Below are 15,083 nucleotides of genomic sequence, written 5' to 3' on the forward strand. Positions count from 1 at the left end.
CATGAACATTACACATACCATAATGCAATTAATTATTAGTGTCTTTCAGATGACCAGTACTACACTAGTGCGTCCTGTAACCTTGTGTTGTATATGTCATTAACACGAAATCAAAGAGTACAGAAACATAGAAATGGCTAAACTTGCTATGACAGTTACATGGCTGGTTGACGGTTTGCTATCCGACTAAGAGTGCTTTGATAACTGCACCAACTAAAATTTAGTCGATGTGCTCTGCTGAATGGTGCATGTTAAAACCTTAACTATTTACTAACCTCCTGGTTGCTACTCAGGACCCCAAAGATCTAATACAGTAGGAAGTGGTGCTGTAATGAGTATGTGTTTAATTCTCTCTGTCTTGCAGATTTATTGTTCATCTGTTAACTTCTCTAAGATGGACTAATCTTAAAGTTCTTATAATGAATCCAAGCTCAGTGTTACTGTAACCCTCAGTCACGAACATCCATGTATCTGTCTGAGGCTAACAGTGTATGTGAAATGAGGACATGACTGCAGCTGGCCATGAGGCCCAAACCAGCATGTCCAGTGCAAAAAGGCTTTGACTTTTTAATTCTACTTAACATTATTTTATTTATCTTCATATTGAAGAGACCTTTTTGAAGGAGTTTGGTTTACTTATGAGCACTTAGATAAATGAGACTTGGGTGTTTGTAATGACGTAGGTTATGGTGTCGCCATGATTTGCTGCATTTTGAGGTGTTCAGTCTTATTATGATTTAAGAAAATAAATGCGATTGCTCTCCTCACGAATCATCTGTTTCTTGTTTTTCACTGACGTGTCTCTTAAGTGTTGAGGACTATAGTGCTGCTTTGAGCCTACATTCAGTATGAGTAAAATACTCAAGTACTGTTCAAATCAGATACTCGAAGACTTTTACTGAAGTCGTTTTGGAATTGTACTTGTAACTTGAATGGAGATTTCACTGCACGTTCTGTACTTTACTAAGAGTTCAGTACTCTTTACAACCTCGCAAACCTCTCTGCTCTGGCTACAAAACCCCCATATCTCACTCGCTAATTCAGACTTATGTACCCGCCGATCCCTGTGCTCTGCAATCAACAACGTCTTGTGTGCTGTCCACAAGGGAAAAAATACTCTCACGCACTTTCTCCGGATGTGTTCCACACTCTGGAACGATCTCCCTCTTGCCACAAGATCAGCGGATTCATGTAGCGGTCTTTAAGAATCGGCTAAAAACACATCTCTTCGTCAACATCTGACCCATTAGTACAGTCTTCTACTTCTTTTTACTTTCCTATCACCCCCCAAAAAAATTCTTAGCTTGTATACTGTGTAGGCTGACTGAGACCAGTTGTACTGCACCTGCATTGTTGTTCTTTTGTTGCACATATTGCTTCTACTGTTTTTCCCCTACTTTACGTCTTTGGATAAAAGCGTCGCTAAATGACCAAATGTAAATGACTAAATCCACTGGAATACATGGATTGCACAAATCAGTACTGAACTTCACAAGTAAAATATAACAGCATTTAGATATTTGTTATTGTTTTGTAACTGTTTCCAACAATATCTTTGATTTCTAATAAACTTTATAATACATTTTTACTTCTGTTTGTTTGCTGAAAGTTACTCGCCCACCAAACATTAAGGTAATGTCCAATAACTGTTAAAGGACTTAGAGAATGTAAACATCAAGAGCAAGTAAATCAGCTTTATGTGTTTAATTATTCTGAAATACATTGCCCACTTTCAAAGCTCTTGTTTTGTTTGTTTTCAGATTGTAATATATCATCTAATCACTCCTATAACCCTGAATTTAACATTTTTACTTGTAAAATCTCTATGATCTATGATTTTGTGAGACGACACACTTTCACTGTGGATTTATCATAAACAGTAAAACCAGGATAGAGAGGATGAGTGAATGTGGTTTGGACTCTGTGGATGAGGGTCATTGTGTCAGAGACGCCGTAGAAGGACAAAATTCCTGCTCTGTGATCCAGAAACACTCCTATTCTACAGGAGCTGGACACTACAGGGAGACCAGTGCGTTCGTTATTGTGCCAGAATGAGCATGTGGAGTCAGAGCAGATCAAACTCCAGGACTGATCATTAAATCCAAACACACACTCATAACCCTGTCCCTTCCTGCTGATGCTCTTATATGACACTGATATATTCACATTACAACTCCTCTCAACCTCCCAGTAACAGCGTCCACACACACTCTCACTACACAACACCTGCCGCCACCCATTAAATCTGTCTGGATGATCAGGATACTGCTGGACTGTATCAGTGTTAGTAGCTGCTGTGTTTCCATCAGACAGACGGATGTATTCATTCACTGTGTTAAAATCCAGTGTGAACTGCCTGAAATCTGATGAGATAAAACACATAAGTGCCGTTGCAAAAAAAAAAGAATATCACAGAATTTGTACATACAAAGTATTTACATATTTTTATTTTCTCTTTTATTTACTTTGCAAACCAGTCGTACAAGTCAAGTCATATTGTTGCTTTGACTCAGTTAAGTTCGGGACACATTGAGTGTTAATGTAACTCAACGTATGTGTTTGTCGCAATTAATAATTCAAACTAACTCTATTATTACTGAGCATAGAGAAATGTAGTTACATGAGCTGTAAAACATAAAATGATAATAAACTGTCTGTACTCAGTTGATGGAGGGGTCTCCAAACTTAACAAACTTAACCTAACTCTGTGCTCATGTAGCATACTTAAGAGTATTGAAAAGAATTCACAACTGACTCTGTGTCAGACATTAAACTTGATTCTTCCTCCACAGAAATACACAACAAACTGCATTTAGACTTGCAAAATATATTCATCTAAGTTATAATTCATCAAAGTTAGGATATTGAGTTCATTGAATGAATTAAACTGTGTAATTTACCCACACAACAGGAGTCACTAAACAATAAAATCTATGTCACTAGAACTACTGTAAATAAACTGATGAGTTGAGCACATGTCAACTCAATATCTGAAGTACACTCAACACTAAACTCAGGAAGATGAGCTGAGAGAGCTAAAACATCCAATCATTTTTGCAGCGTTCATTTGACATATCAGACAGCACATCTTCAATTTATTTAATGTTAAAACTAATCTCTGTTTAATTTAGTGAACAGTTTATGAACAATTTGATGTAAATGTTTAAGTGTCACAGTGTCGACACCACAAAAGCAGATAAATTCAAATCAACGTGCAAATCAATGATCACACTTATAATAATTGCTGGTGTTAATGTATTTTTATGCAAAATATTTTGTACAGTTGTGTCCATGTTTTCATTTTTTTGTCACATTTAGTATCAATTCCTCAATTATTTTGTATTTTATCAATGATTAGTAACTGACATGTGTGACCTAAACGTTTTTCATGTGCAAGTGGATTTAAATATTAAAAATATCAAAGTGTCTTACATTGTAAGAACTCCTCCTTCATCTTGGGCTCATCAGGAACAATTGTGATATATGAAACTAAAGACATAAACAAACATAATTATTACAATCTCCATATCACAAGAATAAATTAACACACACACACACACACACACACACACACACACACACCACCGCACAACCACACAACACAACACACCACACACACACACACCACACCACAAGCACACCCCACGCACACTTGCACACACACACACGCACACACACACACTACCACGTGTAACACACTGCTCTGACACTAACAACAGCCAAAATCACACATTTCACTTTGACAGACATGACTGAAACACAGATGTAATGTCTAACAGCACTCATGTTTGTGTGATATAAAACATAATGCAAGACTTAATTCTGAGGATGAAGAATATCTGATACTTTACCTCCTTCAGATATCTTCTCTATCTCCTCTCTACAGAAATCCTCCAGTTTTTCTTTCAGCTGACAGACAGATTTTCTCACATCATCAAAAGAGACGAGAGAACTGACAGTAATGTCGTGTGAAACTGTAGATTCAGGAGGTGCAGACAGACACTGAAAACTCTGCAGAAGAAAAGACAGAAAATATGAAGTAAAGATGTAAAGAGTTTCATTATCTCCAAACTTTCTCCACTATTCTGCATTACAACCGGACATTAACTGATTTATTGAAGCACTTATGACATCTGAATAATTTGCAGAGGACTTCTGCACCTGTCGTGTATTTCGTAGTTGTGTTACCTTCAGGAAATGAATGTGATTGTCTGTGTGTAAAAGCTGCTCGAGTTCAGTGTCTCTCCTCCTCAGATCATCGATCTCCTGCTCCAGACGCTTCAAGACTCCTTCAGCTGGACTCACTGCAGTCTTTTCCTGATCTCTGATCAGTTGTGTCACCTCAGAGCGGCTTCTCTCAATGGAGCGGATCAGTTCAGTAAAGATTCTCTCACTGTCCTCCACTGCTGTCTGTGCAGAGCGCTGGAAAAACACACATTACAATCACATCTTACTGCACAGTGAACTTCAGAGGGAATAAAGTGAATTCATCTGTACTTTTATAATGCTTTATAGAATACAAGTGCTCCAAAACACCTTTACAGTCACAAACAGGGAAATAGCAATCATTTTTAAGCACTGCAGATACAGAAATCAGTTCAGGCTGATCATCATGATCTATATGGCATGCCATCTTTAAACTAAAAGTCTTCAGTATCTATTTTAAAGGAATCCAGAAAACAAGCGAGATAACAAAGCTCTTCAGCACTGGAGGAGTCACATTAGAGTCACAAACAACTTTTTGATCTGTCAGCAGTTGTTGATCTTCTCAAAACTCACCTGGTAAGAGTTCACGGCGTCTCTGAGCTCCTGAAGCTTCTTCTCTCTCTCCTGGATTCTCTGCTTGAAGTTTCTCTGTGTCTCTCCCAAAACTCTCTGTGACAAACCAAACACTGTAAAACTCCATATGACATGAAACTACACGCAGAGAATTTATTACATTTCAACCACTTGCTAAACACATCTAACTTCATTATAATGATATGTGATCATGTTTTAGCATCACAGTTAGCATTAGCATACAGGTGTCTGGTTTGGGTTCATACCAGTTTCTCAGTTCTTTCTGCTACAGCTGTTACAGTGTCATGATTTTTATGTTCATCCATCGTACACAGATAACAAATGCACTCCTGGTCAGTGCGACAGTAGATTTCAAGATGTTTTCTATGTTTTGTGCAGATCATGTCATTCAGTCGTCTAGTAGGATCCATCAGGTTGTGTTTGTTCACATGAAAGAATTGTTCATGTTGTTGAAGGTGATTTTGACAGTAAGAGTTCAGACACTCCAGACAGGACTTGACAGCTTTGTATTTTCTCTCAGTACAGACGTCACACTTCACATCTTCAGGTCCAGCGTAACATTGATCAGAAACAGTTTGAAGTCTCGTCTTCAGTTCTTCCACCATTTCAGCNTCATCTAAGTTATAATTCATCAAAGTTAGGATATTGAGTTCATTGAATGAATTAAACTGTGTAATTTACCCACACAACAGGAGTCACTAAACAATAAAATCTATGTCACTAGAACTACTGTAAATAAACTGATGAGTTGAGCACATGTCAACTCAATATCTGAAGTACACTCAACACTAAACTCAGGAAGATGAGCTGAGAGAGCTAAAACATCCAATCATTTTTGCAGCGTTCATTTGACATATCAGACAGCACATCTTCAATTTATTTAATGTTAAAACTAATCTCTGTTTAATTTAGTGAACAGTTTATGAACAATTTGATGTAAATGTTTAAGTGTCACAGTGTCGACACCACAAAAGCAGATAAATTCAAATCAACGTGCAAATCAATGATCACACTTATAATAATTGCTGGTGTTAATGTATTTTTATGCAAAATATTTTGTACAGTTGTGTCCATGTTTTCATTTTTTTGTCACATTTAGTATCAATTCCTCAATTATTTTGTATTTTATCAATGATTAGTAACTGACATGTGTGACCTAAACGTTTTTCATGTGCAAGTGGATTTAAATATTAAAAATATCAAAGTGTCTTACATTGTAAGAACTCCTCCTTCATCTTGGGCTCATCAGGAAAAACATCACATTTTTGTTTAAAGCAGGTCTTGATGTGAAGGTTTGTCTGCATTGAGGACAGCTGTAGTTTCTCCTCTGATCATCCTGATTCCAGTAGTTTGTAATACAGCTCATACAGTAACTGTGTCCACAGGGAATGGTCACTGGATCCTTCAGTAGATCCAAACACACTGAACAGATGAACTTGTCTTGAGGAATATTCCCTTCTGCCATATTTCACTAATATACATACAGAGAGAAAGACGTGAGAGTTTGATATAAGTTTTGTTTGCTCTGAAATGAGCAGTTGAAGTAGTTTCCTGGTTTTGTGATCATGAGACGTGAGCTAAACACTGGTTTGTTGGGCGTGACTCACTTTCACTTTCGTCTTCAACAGATATAAAAACATCCAGCAGGTGTCAGTCTCTCACAAATTGACTCAGACATCAATACAAATACAAACTGTCAACAAATGTGTGGCCAAATTATGATGCCTTTCAACACACATTAATTTTTGCACGCATACATATAACATGTTTAAAAATGTAAATGAAACACAACTAAGAACTCAAATCTCCTGCACTGTGATTCTGAGCAATATAACTTTCCTCTGGATGGAGGCATTGTGGGGCATCTTTAAGAGTTTAACAATAGTTCGTGGTAAAGGTTTTCCTCTTGGAAACATTGGGGACATGAGGTCAAGGTTTAGTTGGTAAAATCCCCCTCCCCCAGTTCCTATAAAGTGTTGCAATGTCAATATACTGCCTAAATTAAAAATGCTTGAACTAATAGGATTTAGAGTACAATGAAGAAGTTATTTTTCTTTCTGTTTTATTACAAAATTGTTGTTTTTCAGTGTTTTGCTGAACAAGAAACTGATCATTACAGCCAAAGGGAAATTGATGCCACAGCATGTTTCATCTTTCAGTTCAGTCAAAGCACAGCAACAAGATCAATCTTTATAGATATGTCTACACATATTCATAACTTAATGGTAAATAAATACATGTAGTAAGAGCAAAGGAAAAACATTTAAAGAGAAAATATTCAAGAGAAATGCCTTTGAGCAAAAAAACATACAATATAAAAAATGAAACGAGAGGGAGAACTTTGAATATAAAAAATTAAACTAGAGGGAGAACTTTGGAAACATTTTGTAATAAATTTAAATGCATTTTAAATGAGTTATAAAGCAACATGTTATACATACATAGAAATTTAATGTAGCATTTAATGTAGCCAAACTTGAAGCAGGTGACTATTTTACACTTTTTACACAAAATATCTTGAAATACAGACAACTGAAAAGCTGCATTCTATTTATTTTACATTGTAATCATGAATCATTGTATTTTTTTAACACTGCACACTGTTCAGACCATACATGTAACAGAAGACCATTCTCTTTCAAATTAAGAGTTTGTTTCCAAAATGAGATAACTCTGATGTTTTTATTTATTTGATGTCTTTTATTGTGTTAGTTGTTTCTTTTTTGTAATTATGGCTTAAATTAAAACAAACCAACTGCAGTTTGATTGATATTAACTGGAATCGACAAAAAACATGATTTTTTTTTAAACGGAGTTATCTCATTTTGGAAATAAACTCTTCAAATACAGACACACACACTCATGCTGTACACACAAGTACACACACACACACCAATCACAAAGCCTCTGTAAGCAAAAAATAGCACCATGTCCATGACAGAAATGATTCAACAGGCAAGAACACATCTGCTTCTGCTATTAAAGCCTACCACAGGCACAAAAAATAACCCCATAATACATGAAACTTCAGCAGATAAAGTCAACTGTAAACCAGCACTTCACTGACCTTTGGTGTGACATCTTTACATGAATCACAGGAGGTTCTTGAGTTAACTCATACTGCTTACAGTAACCAAACATTCATAGGGGGAATTTTTGCTCACATCTTTGCATGAAGTGATGTATGATCATTAATTCTTTAAATATTAACATAAATAGTCAGCCATTGAGCTGTAGAGACAAATGAGGAACATGATTCCTTTACAAGTGATTCCACTTTCTTCTTAACGTTTTTCTTTTCAAGAAGAGTCTTGAAAGCAGTAGTTAAACAGTGAACCTTTACTTCTTTACCCAAAACATTCGGTTATGATCAACTACAAATCTAGCATTTAATTTCTAAAATGCAATGAAACACTACGGCAGAATATAAAGTAAGCCAGTTCTTCACATCATTTTTAAACTAATCTTCTTTAAATAAAAAAAAGCATTTTGTAAAGCTTAGACAATATGGTGTGAAAACTGTTTTGTTTCCTATAGCTGCCTCTCTAATTCTGAAATGATCAGCTACTAAAGGATTTATGAGGATGACAAGTGCATGTCCCACTGACAATGTTCACCAAAGCATCAGAAAGTCAAGAAAACTGGATAAACAAAAAAACATCCTGTTTCCATTTCTTTTAACCCTGAAATCATTCCAAAAACAACAGATATGAACACTTCAGGGGTTACAGTCTTATCATAAATTCTCCTGTCACTGCAGTTCTTGTGTGTATGGCAATACAAACTAAAATACGTTAGTCACAAGTAAGACAAACTGACAGTATTTTTGCTGTTTGTAAGAATGAATCTCAAGTAAATTGTGTTGAATTTATTTTCTAAAACCAAAGCCCAATGGTTATAGCTTATCTTTAATGATCAGTGTGTGAAACAGAATAAAATGGTTTTTAAAAAAGAAAATAATTATTCAGTCTTATTTAAGAAGTGGTAATGATAACATTCAAATTTAAGGACAAATATACTTTCTGATAGAAGAGAATAGGGCCGAGTAACTCAGGTGGGCCATATAAACTCATTACACGAGAGTTTGATACGAGAATAAACTTTTCAGATCCAGGATCATACGGCTCATTAATGTGTTTCTGATCATCATCATTGACACAAAGGAGATCCCTATTGGAAATCAAACAGACATTCCCAATACTGTATCAAAGCATCAAACCCACAGCTGACACACAAACACATGCAGATTGATAACAGGGCAAAATATAGAACATACAGATGCATATGCAAAACCTAAAAGAAGAAGAATGAAACCACTGAGACTATAAAATACAACATCGTTCACGGAATCGTTTGGCCAGGCTTTTCTTCTTTCCATTCTTCTCCTTGTTGTCCTCCATCTTCCTGGCACGGACTTCTTATGAAAGCTATAAAAGTTCTTCAGTCGAGAGTCTGTCACGGTGGGTGGACAAGAGGAGAACCCAGATGCAGGCAGAGGTTAATAAACAAGACTTTAATAAATANTTGTTGACAGTTTGTATTTGTATTGATGTCTGAGTCAATTTGTGAGAGACTGACACCTGCTGGATGTTTTTATATCTGTTGAAGACGAAAGTGAAAGTGAAAGTGAGTCACGCCCAACAAACCAGTGTTTAGCTCACGTCTCATGATCACAAAACCAGGAAACTACTTCAACTGCTCATTTCAGAGCAAACAAAACTTATATCAAACTCTCACGTCTTTCTCTCTGTATGTATATTAGTGAAATATGGCAGAAGGGAATATTCCTCAAGACAAGTTCAGCTGTTCAGTGTGTTTGGATCTACTGAAGGATCCAGTGACCATTCCCTGTGGACACAGTTACTGTATGAGCTGTATTACAAACTACTGGAATCAGGATGATCAGAGGAGAAACTACAGCTGTCCTCAATGCAGACAAACCTTCACATCAAGACCTGCTTTAAACAAAAATGTGATGTTTGCTGAAATGGTGGAAGAACTGAAGACGAGACTTCAAACTGTTTCTGATCAATGTTACGCTGGACCTGAAGATGTGAAGTGTGACGTCTGTACTGAGAGAAAATACAAAGCTGTCAAGTCCTGTCTGGAGTGTCTGAACTCTTACTGTCAAAATCACCTTCAACAACATGAACAATTCTTTCATGTGAACAAACACAACCTGATGGATCCTACTAGACGACTGAATGACATGATCTGCACAAAACATAGAAAACATCTTGAAATCTACTGTCGCACTGACCAGGAGTGCATTTGTTATCTGTGTACGATGGATGAACATAAAAATCATGACACTGTAACAGCTGTAGCAGAAAGAACTGAGAAACTGGTATGAACCCAAACCAGACACCTGTATGCTAATGCTAACTGTGATGCTAAAACATGATCACATATCATTATAATGAAGTTAGATGTGTTTAGCAAGTGGTTGAAATGTAATAAATTCTCTGCGTGTAGTTTCATGTCATATGGAGTTTTACAGTGTTTGGTTTGTCACAGAGAGTTTTGGGAGAGACACAGAGAAACTTCAAGCAGAGAATCCAGGAGAGAGAGAAGAAGCTTCAGGAGCTCAGAGACGCCGTGAACTCTTACCAGGTGAGTTTTGAGAAGATCAACAACTGCTGACAGATCAAAAAGTTGTTTGTGACTCTAATGTGACTCCTCCAGTGCTGAAGAGCTTTGTTATCTCGCTTGTTTTCTGGATTCCTTTAAAATAGATACTGAAGACTTTTAGTTTAAAGATGGCATGCCATATAGATCATGATGATCAGCCTGAACTGATTTCTGTATCTGCAGTGCTTAAAAATGATTGCTATTTCCCTGTTTGTGACTGTAAAGGTGTTTTGGAGCACTTGTATTCTATAAAGCATTATAAAAGTACAGATGAATTCACTTTATTCCCTCTGAAGTTCACTGTGCAGTAAGATGTGATTGTAATGTGTGTTTTTCCAGCGCTCTGCACAGACAGCAGTGGAGGACAGTGAGAGAATCTTTACTGAACTGATCCGCTCCATTGAGAGAAGCCGCTCTGAGGTGACACAACTGATCAGAGATCAGGAAAAGACTGCAGTGAGTCCAGCTGAAGGAGTCTTGAAGCGTCTGGAGCAGGAGATCGATGATCTGAGGAGGAGAGACACTGAACTCGAGCAGCTTTTACACACAGACAATCACATTCATTTCCTGAAGGTAACACAACTACGAAATACACGACAGGTGCAGAAGTCCTCTGCAAATTATTCAGATGTCATAAGTGCTTCAATAAATCAGTTAATGTCCGGTTGTAATGCAGAATAGTGGAGAAAGTTTGGAGATAATGAAACTCTTTACATCTTTACTTCATATTTTCTGTCTTTTCTTCTGCAGAGTTTTCAGTGTCTGTCTGCACCTCCTGAATCTACAGTTTCACACGACATTACTGTCAGTTCTCTCGTCTCTTTTGATGATGTGAGAAAATCTGTCTGTCAGCTGAAAGAAAAACTGGAGGATTTCTGTAGAGAGGAGATAGAGAAGATATCTGAAGGAGGTAAAGTATCAGATATTCTTCATCCTCAGAATTAAGTCTTGCATTATGTTTTATATCACACAAACATGAGTGCTGTTAGACATTACATCTGTGTTTCAGTCATGTCTGTCAAAGTGAAATGTGTGATTTTGGCTGTTGTTAGTGTCAGAGCAGTAGTGTTAGTAGGTCATGTGGGCGGTGTGCTGTGTGTGTGTGTGTGTGTGTGTGTGTGTGTGTGTGTGTTAATTTATTCTTGTGATATGGAGATTGTAATAATTATGTTTGTTTATGTCTTTAGTTTCATATATCACAATTGTTCCTGATGAGCCCAAGATGAAGGAGGAGTTCTTACAATGTAAGACACTTTGATATTTTTAATATTTAAATCCACTTGCACATGAAAAACGTTTAGGTCACACATGTCAGTTACTAATCATTGATAAAATACAAAATAATTGAGGAATTGATACTAAATGTGACAAAAAAATGAAAACATGGACACAACTGTACAAAATATTTTGCATAAAAATACATTAACACCAGCAATTATTATAAGTGTGATCATTGATTTGCACGTTGATTTGAATTTATCTGCTTTTGTGGTGTCGACACTGTGACACTTAAACATTTACATCAAATTGTTCATAAACTGTTCACTAAATTAAACAGAGATTAGTTTTAACATTAAATAAATTGAAGATGTGCTGTCTGATATGTCAAATGAACGCTGCAAAAATGATTGGATGTTTTAGCTCTCTCAGCTCATCTTCCTGAGTTTAGTGTTGAGTGTACTTCAGATATTGAGTTGACATGTGCTCAACTCATCAGTTTATTTACAGTAGTTCTAGTGACATAGATTTTATTGTTTAGTGACTCCTGTTGTGTGGGTAAATTACACAGTTTAATTCATTCAATGAACTCAATATCCTAACTTTGATGAATTATAACTTAGATGAATATATTTTGCAAGTCTAAATGCAGTTTGTTGTGTATTTCTGTGGAGGAAGAATCAAGTTTAATGTCTGACACAGAGTCAGTTGTGAATTCTTTTCAATACTCTTAAGTATGCTACATGAGCACAGAGTTAGGTTAAGTTTGTTAAGTTTGGAGACCCCTCCATCAACTGAGTACAGACAGTTTATTATCATTTTATGTTTTACAGCTCATGTAACTACATTTCTCTATGCTCAGTAATAATAGAGTTAGTTTGAATTATTAATTGCGACAAACACATACGTTGAGTTACATTAACACTCAATGTGTCCCGAACTTAACTGAGTCAAAGCAACAATATGACTTGACTTGTACGACTGGTTTGCAAAGTAAATAAAAGAGAAAATAAAAATATGTAAATACTTTGTATGTACAAATTCTGTGATATTCTTTTTTTTTTGCAACGGCACTTATGTGTTTTATCTCATCAGATTTCAGGCAGTTCACACTGGATTTTAACACAGTGAATGAATACATCCGTCTGTCTGATGGAAACACAGCAGCTACTAACACTGATACAGTCCAGCAGTATCCTGATCATCCAGACAGATTTAATGGGTGGCGGCAGGTGTTGTGTAGTGAGAGTGTGTGTGGACGCTGTTACTGGGAGGTTGAGAGGAGTTGTAATGTGAATATATCAGTGTCATATAAGAGCATCAGCAGGAAGGGACAGGGTTATGAGTGTGTGTTTGGATTTAATGATCAGTCCTGGAGTTTGATCTGCTCTGACTCCACATGCTCATTCTGGCACAATAACGAACGCACTGGTCTCCCTGTAGTGTCCAGCTCCTGTAGAATAGGAGTGTTTCTGGATCACAGAGCAGGAATTTTGTCCTTCTACGGCGTCTCTGACACAATGACCCTCATCCACAGAGTCCAAACCACATTCACTCATCCTCTCTATCCTGGTTTTACTGTTTATGATAAATCCACAGTGAAAGTGTGTCGTCTCACAAAATCATAGATCATAGAGATTTTACAAGTAAAAATGTTAAATTCAGGGTTATAGGAGTGATTAGATGATATATTACAATCTGAAAACAAACAAAACAAGAGCTTTGAAAGTGGGCAATGTATTTCAGAATAATTAAACACATAAAGCTGATTTACTTGCTCTTGATGTTTACATTCTCTAAGTCCTTTAACAGTTATTGGACATTACCTTAATGTTTGGTGGGCGAGTAACTTTCAGCAAACAAACAGAAGTAAAAATGTATTATAAAGTTTATTAGAAATCAAAGATATTGTTGGAAACAGTTACAAAACAATAACAAATATCTAAATGCTGTTATATTTTACTTGTGAAGTTCAGTACTGATTTGTGCAATCCATGTATATCCAGTGGTACATTTAGTCATTTTCATTTAGCAGACGCTTTTATCCAAAGCGACTACAAAGTAGGGGAAAAACAGTAGAAGCAATTTGTGCAACAAAAGAACAACAATGCATAGGTGCAGTACAACTGGTCTCAGTCAGCCTATCACAGTATAGAAGCTAAGAATTTTTTTGGGGGGGATAGGAAAGTAGAAAAGAAGTAGAAGACTGTACTAATGGGTCAGATGTTGACGGAAGAGATGTGTTTTTAGCCGATTCTTAAAGACCGCTACAGAATCCGCTGATCTTGTGGCAAGAGGGAGATCGTTCCAGAGTCGTGGAACACATCCGGAGAAAGTGCGTGAGAGTGATTTTTTCCCTTTGTGGGAGGCACCACAAGACGTTGTTCGATTGCAGAGCGCAGGGATCGGGCGGGTACATAAATCTGAATTAGCGAGTGAAGATATGGGGGTGCGAACAGTGGTGGTTTTGTAGGCCAAGAGCAGAGATTTGAATTGGATGCGAGCGACTATATGGAGCCAGTGCAACCTAACGAGAGAGAGGAGTGACGTGCGCTCTCTTCGGCTCTTGAAGACCACTCTTGCCCTGCATTCTGGATCATCTGAAGAGGTCTGGTTGTACAAGCTGGAAGACCAGCCAGTAGAGCATTGCAATGTCCAGTCTGGACAGGACAAGAGCCTGGACAAGAACTTGCGTAGCATGCTCAGACAGGAAAGGTCTAATTCTCCTAATATTGTAGAGGATGAATCTACAGGACCGGGTGGTGCGGCAACATGACGCAAGTTCAGATGATCATCAATTACCACTCCCAGGTTTCTGGCCGTTCTGGAAGGAGTAATGGTTGATGAACCTAGTTGGATGGAAAGGTCGTGCTGAGTTTTCTGGTCGGCCGGTGTTGTGCCAAAAAATGTACCCCTGCCAGATTATGCACCCCCTCGCCTCAATGGTTGGGGTGAGGATTAGGTGTTAGGGGAGGGGTTAGAATTAGCTAATCGGACAGCGTGTTATTGAAGGAGGTGCTTAATCTGGCAGGGCTGCTTTTCTCGGCACAACACCGGTATCACGAGCAGTTCAGTTTTGGCAAGGTTGAGCTGCAGGTGATGGTCCTTCATCCAGAGTGAGATGTCATTCAGGCATGCCGAGATGCGCTCAGAAACCGTCGGATCATTAGGCTGAAATGACAGGTCGAGCTGTGTGTCATCCGCATAGCAGTGAAAAAAAATAGGAAAAACCATGTTTCCGAATGACATAACCTGGTAAAACCCCTAATATCAGACACTGGTGGTTATGGGATTAAAAAAAATGTTTCTCATGTGTAATGCTGTAAACTGATAGACATCCAAACATTAAGAATTAAAGTGTACCAACAAATAATAGTTAGTAATGTTTTATTAAATGTCTGGGATATATGTTTTTCCTTTAGTACAGTGCTCAT

The 15,083-nt window shown here is 37.3% G+C and overlaps 2 protein-coding genes across 3 annotated transcripts; one reads left to right on the top strand and one right to left on the bottom strand.

Annotated features, from left to right (window-relative positions):
* Positions 1–1,469: 1,469 nt before the first annotated feature.
* On the bottom strand, positions 1,470–6,402 carry LOC130547201 (tripartite motif-containing protein 16-like). Of its 2 annotated transcripts, XM_057322958.1 has the most exons (7): positions 6,053–6,402; positions 5,046–5,411; positions 4,780–4,875; positions 4,189–4,422; positions 3,852–4,011; positions 3,433–3,489; positions 1,470–2,363 (listed from the first exon to the last, which is right to left on the bottom strand). In XM_057322958.1, exons 1-7 carry the CDS (start codon positions 6,263–6,265, stop codon positions 1,831–1,833), a joined length of 1,659 nt encoding a protein of 552 aa, XP_057178941.1. In that variant the 5' UTR covers positions 6,266–6,402; the 3' UTR covers positions 1,470–1,830. The 2 variants fall into 2 exon arrangements, with proteins under 2 accessions (XP_057178941.1, XP_057178940.1); XM_057322957.1 differs by lacking the exon at positions 6,053–6,402 and having other exon boundaries at positions 5,046–5,432.
* A 2,957-nt stretch (positions 6,403–9,359) lies between these two features.
* Positions 9,360–13,675, top strand: LOC130546855 (tripartite motif-containing protein 16-like). Its single transcript, XM_057322354.1, has 6 exons — positions 9,360–10,147; positions 10,318–10,413; positions 10,771–11,004; positions 11,182–11,341; positions 11,619–11,675; positions 12,745–13,675. Exons 1-6 carry the CDS (start codon positions 9,569–9,571, stop codon positions 13,275–13,277), a joined length of 1,659 nt encoding a protein of 552 aa, XP_057178337.1. The 5' UTR covers positions 9,360–9,568; the 3' UTR covers positions 13,278–13,675.
* Positions 13,676–15,083: the final 1,408 nt, after the last annotated feature.

The sequence above is a fragment of the Triplophysa rosa genome, linkage group LG23, assembly GCF_024868665.1.
Source record: "Triplophysa rosa linkage group LG23, Trosa_1v2, whole genome shotgun sequence".
NCBI classification, from domain to species: Eukaryota; Metazoa; Chordata; class Actinopteri; order Cypriniformes; family Nemacheilidae; genus Triplophysa; species Triplophysa rosa.